Below are 5,463 nucleotides of genomic sequence, written 5' to 3' on the forward strand. Positions count from 1 at the left end.
TATGCTGTTTCTTTTACAATGGCTCTGCCGTATAACTTGAGATAGGTGATGATGCCTCCAGCAGTTTCTTTTGTTCAGGATTGCTTTGGTTATCCTTGCTGTTTTGTTCCTCCATATATTTTTCTATATAAAATAAATTTTAGCATTTTTTCTATTTCTTTAAAAAATAGCCCAGGAATTTTTTGTTGGGGTTGCATTGAATTTGTAGATTGCTTTTGATTGAATAGGCATTTTCATAATATTAATTCTTCTGAGCTATGAATATAGGCAGCCTTTCCGTGTTCTGTCATCCTAGGTTTCATTTCTCAGTGTCTTAAGGCTTACACTGTAGAAGTCGTTTATTCTTTGTGTTTATTCCTTGTGTGTATGTGTGTATGTGTGTGTACTGTGAATGGAATGGACCCCTGTTTTCTTTTTCAGTATGTTTGTTAATGGCATATAGGAAACCACTGAATTTTGTGTGTTAATTTTGTATCTTGCTAGTTTGCTGAAGGTGTTTATTGGCTCTGAGAGGGCTTATGCATTTTTTTGGTAGTCTTTAAGGTTGTGAGTAGAGATACTTGGACTTCTTTTTCTATTTACATCCTATTTATTTTGTTTTCTTGTCTTATTGCTTAGCCAAGTTTTCAAACACTGTTGTATTAAATAGGAGAAAGGATCACTCTGTCTTGTTTCTATTTTAACAGGAATGGTTGATTTTTTTCTATGTTTAGCATGATACTGACTATAGGCTCTCATATATAGTCTTCATCCTGCTGAGGTATGCTCTTTCATCCCTATGACTTTTTTTTATGACTTTTACCATGAGGGGGTCTGTGCTCTTCCAGAGCTTGGTCTTTAACTTTTCTGTTAGACCTTTATCTGGTTTGGGTATTAACTTATTTCAGAAGCAAGTATTAATGTTTTATCAAAAGTTCCTAAGTAATTTAAATCATCAGCTCTACTTTGTGTAATTAAGAAATGGGTCTTTTCTAGAAAAAGACTAATGAAAAAATGGGTCTGCCCAAGAAAGAGACAAACCTAACTTAGAACTTAACACACAGCAGAAAAAGTTTTCTCCACATTTTAATATGTATTAACTTTTTGAGAGACCCAGCATTGGCACAAATTGGTGAAAAGCAAGACTTACTCGCTGGAAAGCAGCAGCAATGGGGTTGAGGACAGCTAGTGAGCACTGAGGTCTCATTGCAGCCTGAAAAGGGAAGAACTTCATGGCTATTACTGTATGCAGTGCCTTGCTGGTCAGGCTCATGTGATAGCCACAGGCTTCCAGAACTTCTCTCTATTGATGGCTGGCCAAGTTGGCCACCATGTTGCCATCACCTGTATGTTGTGAGAGAAGATCAGTCCTTAGACCCTCATAAGCATGGTGACCAATCTCTTGTGTGAAACATGGTTTGACCTTTACTAAACTAAGACTGGAAGATCGTTAAGTCCTTTGTCGGCTCTCTGGAGCTCTTTGGCTACTCAGTAGTGGGCTTTGTATCCGACAGCAGCTGCTTTGAACAAATGTACGGGATGTGCGCCTCTCTCCAAGAGTCCAAGTCAAATCCAGCATACCTGCTGAAACCAGCTCCAAGGCCACGCTGAATGCGTGGCCCAGAACACAGTGTCAGGAGTGGGAGTCGTCATTGACGTCACAGTGAAGGGCCAGGGCACCACCAGGGTTAATGGACTAACCCTGTTCTTAAGACCCATATATTTGTTTTCAAATACAGTGATTTTTCTTTAAAGAAGTTTGAAGATGTACGAAGGGCTGTTCCCCTAAGGGGAGCTCGGGGCAAACAGGACAAAACCCTGAATGCAGCTGAACTGAGAGAAAGGCCTTTTATATCCCCCAGGGGAGTGGAGAAAGAGAGGGATGGAGGGAAGAGGGAAACGTCCGCTGAAGATCCTAAAGAATTCCATACAGAGCCTTGTTGGGCATTTTGATCGACACTGTAGGGTGCCGGTGACATTGACACAGTTCACATAGTATGCTCCTGCTATTTGGAATTGTGATTCTGGATACACTGTTGCTTTGGGAGGGTTTGCTTGTTGTTTTGAAAATTGTATGTGATGTAAAAGTTTGCCACTGTTATTCTATTGTGGTGCTTGACTTTTAGGTTTAGTCCATGTGCTGTTTGGAAACAGTGTACTCACCCAGCTCACATCTGCCAGAGCGAGGCATGCTCCACCTTGCTGACTTCTGAATGGAGGCAGTTGAACTGGGACAAAGCGCTATTTTCTTTTCAGTTGTGGTGGGAGGGTGAGGGAGGGGTTGACAGGGTTCAGGAGGTGAGGAGGTCCTGCCGGAAGCGTATCTCAGGGTTCCTTGTTATTCACTGGCATTCATAAGTAATGAATCAAAAGTAAAGGTTGATTTAATCTTCCTAATGCATGTTTCTTCAAGATGTTCTCATTCTGGAGCAGATGCACGCCTGGAAACCCCTTCTGCTAAAAAATTAACTGATATTGGAATCAGAAGAATCTTTTCAACGGAGCACGACATTTTCCGGGAAAGCGTAAGGAAGTTTTTCCAGGAAGAAGTGGTTCCATACCATACAGAGTAAGTGCCCTGCTCCCCTGCTTCCCCCCAATATAAGGTCACACGGGAAAGGACCCTTTCCGAGGATGCCGTGTGCGGGATGCAGAGAGTGCTCTCTTTGCCTGCTCACTGTTGTTTACCGTAATACTGTTGAGATCATAGATATCTCAGTTTGGTAAATATTTTATTATTACTGTTGCTATTATTAATTTTACTTTTGGAGTCCTCATATATCACTTTCTATACCCAACTGATCTTGAGTTCTTGGGCACAGATATTTTCTCCTCAGGTGCCGGAGTGAGTGGGGCTATAAGCTTATGCCATCACACTTGGCCTTGTAAAGTGTGTCATTCAAGAGTGAGAAAGTTTGTGGATTTACGAAGGAACCCAAGAAAAACATTTAAAAAACAAGCAAAAAAAACCTGTGGCCAATTGTCAAATCCTTAGTCCATTTATAATCTTTCTTTTTCTGTTATGAATGAATTAAAGTATGTAAATGTTGAAAGGGCAGCATAGTTCCACTTGGTAGATCATTGGTCACCTCTCAGTATTTTTACCACTGATTTTGTTTTTAAAAAGTCCTATAGATTTATTTATATGTATGAGCATTTTGCTTGAATACATTTCTGTATATCCTATGCATCTTGGACCTGTAGTTAAGGAACAGCTGTGTGGGTGCTAGGGATTGAACTCAGGTTCTCTGCTCTTAACCACTGAGCCAGCTCTTTAGCCCTCTGTACCAGTACCTCTTGCTTAATCATTTTATTATTGAACAAAATCTCATTTGTATTAAAATAGAACTTTGTTGTGTTTCAAAATTCACTAATTTTATCGCATCCCAAATGGAATTTAAATATTAGTTAAGAACAGCTTTTATGAATTTTTGTCTTTTAAGACAGGTCTATGTAGCTCCGGCTGGCCTGGAACTTTCTATGTAGACCAGGCTGACCTCAAATTCATAGAAATCTGCCTGCGTCTTCTTCCCAGTGCTGGGATCAAAAGTGAGCACCACCATGCCTAGTTTAAATTCAATATTTTAAGGAAATATGTGGAAATCAATCTTTTCAAGTCCTGTTAGGGAGATCTCATGGCTGTGTGGTAAAAACTAAGCTTGTTCCCTAGAGTATCAAGTACCTATGAGAGCAGCAGGTATACATTACAGGTCTAGTCAGTAGATCAGGAGGGAGCAAAAGGTGGCAATGATAAGGAAGAAGAAAAGGAGAAATGACACAAGAGCCATTGAAAGGCCCGTGGCCATGTCATCTGTTACTGTAAATTAAGGTCATGTTCCTACACAAACCTCAAGTGCCTAGTGTGGCCATTTCCATGATTTTCAGGATGTTTGTTTGACGTCCAATTTGTTCTTGCAGATGGGAGAAAGCAGGAGAAGTGAGTAGAGAGGTATGGGAGAAAGCTGGCAAGCAAGGCCTGCTGGGCGTCAACATCGCAGAGGAGCATGGCGGGATTGGTGGAGACTTGTACTCTACAGCGATTACTTGGGAGGAGCAGTAAGTATGGAGACATTTAAAGCGAGGTCTTGTTTTGTGAGCTGTCCTTCAGCCATGGGGCTTAATCATACAATTTGCGAGGAAAGCAGTAGAGAAAGTTCATAAATTGACTGCAGTTACATTAGAACACATCCCCAAGCTGTTCTCTATACTAAGACAGCTGCAGTGCTGGGGTCACTTGCAGGTGGTCAGTGTTTAATCTCTTAGTTCATCAGATGAGTGCCTATGGGGCGGGGGCTCCTAAAGCGCCATCACCACGTTAGAGCCACAGTTTAAAGGTAGTGAAAGCAGAGACAGCACTTGGGAAGTGGTGGGCTTATCAGAACACAGCTGTAACCACCCAGCACAGTGAGACCTTTGTTATGCTAGGCAGCAAAGTTAAAAATTAGAAAAACTTAACCAAGTAGCTATTTCATGGTTCCACTTTCTTTCTGTTCTAAGAGCATACTCAAACTGCACAGGCCCTGGGTTCAGTCTCCACTCAGATATTGTCATGCCCTATATTGCAAATTATGGCACAAAAGAGCAGATTGAACGCTTCATCCCCCAGATGACGGCAGGCAAGTGCATCGGCGCCATAGCAATGACGGAGCCTGGTGCTGGAAGGTAAGTCAGCATTTAGGTGGTTTTAAATTCCCGGAAACAGTATCCTAACAGAAAATATTTCCTAGGTGTACTCCATAGCTCTCCATAAATATGGGTTCTGCATTCATGGACTTATGCAATCTCAGATTGAAAATGTTTTCATCTGTACTGAATGTGTAAACATTTTTCTTGTCATTAGTCACTAGAAAGCATAGCAAGTATTTATGCGATATTTACAATGGCCTGGGTTCTATAAATAATCTGGAAATTAAAATTTAAAGTATGCATACATATGTATATAGATTCTATGCAGTTATCTGTAGGTTTTGGTATCTGGGAATAGCGATCCTGGAACCAATTCCCCAAGTCCCTATGTGTACTAGGTGATACTATGTGTGCAGTTTATAGGCGATTCTGAGCTATATACCAGATGAAAGTGAACACAGCATAATTCACAATGTGAAACTACAGTTAGAAAACAAGCATTTTTATATGCAAATAGTGGCAAAACAGTTGTAATATCCGCTATGTTCAAGATATAATTGTGATGTAATGAAAACAGTAGTAAGAAGTGAGGTGAGTTTTTAGCAGGATCTATTTTTTTTTTAAAGTTGGATGTGTTGAGTGGGCTGTTAAAGATGCCTGTTTGAAACTCTTGGACACAGGCTGTGGAGGCTGTACATCTGAAAAAGAGGAGAGTGAGAACCAGAAACATTTTGAATGAGGATGAATGTCAAAATGTTGAGAAACAAGGACACCGTATGAGAGGGAAAGGATAGAGAAGCTGGGACACAGTTTGTTTGCCGTATATCAGAGATGGGTTAGCTGTGGCCTCATAGAAAG

The 5,463-nt window shown here is 40.8% G+C and overlaps 1 protein-coding gene across 1 annotated transcript in view; it reads left to right on the top strand.

Annotated features, from left to right (window-relative positions):
- Positions 1-5,463, top strand: part of Acadl (acyl-CoA dehydrogenase long chain) — a 38,109-nt gene that overhangs the window by 13,054 nt on the left and 19,592 nt on the right. Inside the window, exons 2-4 of the mRNA XM_005361436.3 lie at positions 2,393-2,548; positions 3,898-4,035; positions 4,477-4,641. Coding sequence (XP_005361493.1) covers positions 2,393-2,548; positions 3,898-4,035; positions 4,477-4,641 — 459 coding nt within the window. The remainder of the gene's footprint in view (positions 1-2,392; positions 2,549-3,897; positions 4,036-4,476; positions 4,642-5,463) is intronic.

Source organism: Microtus ochrogaster, linkage group LG4, assembly GCF_000317375.1.
Source record: "Microtus ochrogaster isolate Prairie Vole_2 linkage group LG4, MicOch1.0, whole genome shotgun sequence".
In the NCBI taxonomy this organism is placed as follows: Eukaryota; Metazoa; Chordata; class Mammalia; order Rodentia; family Cricetidae; genus Microtus; species Microtus ochrogaster.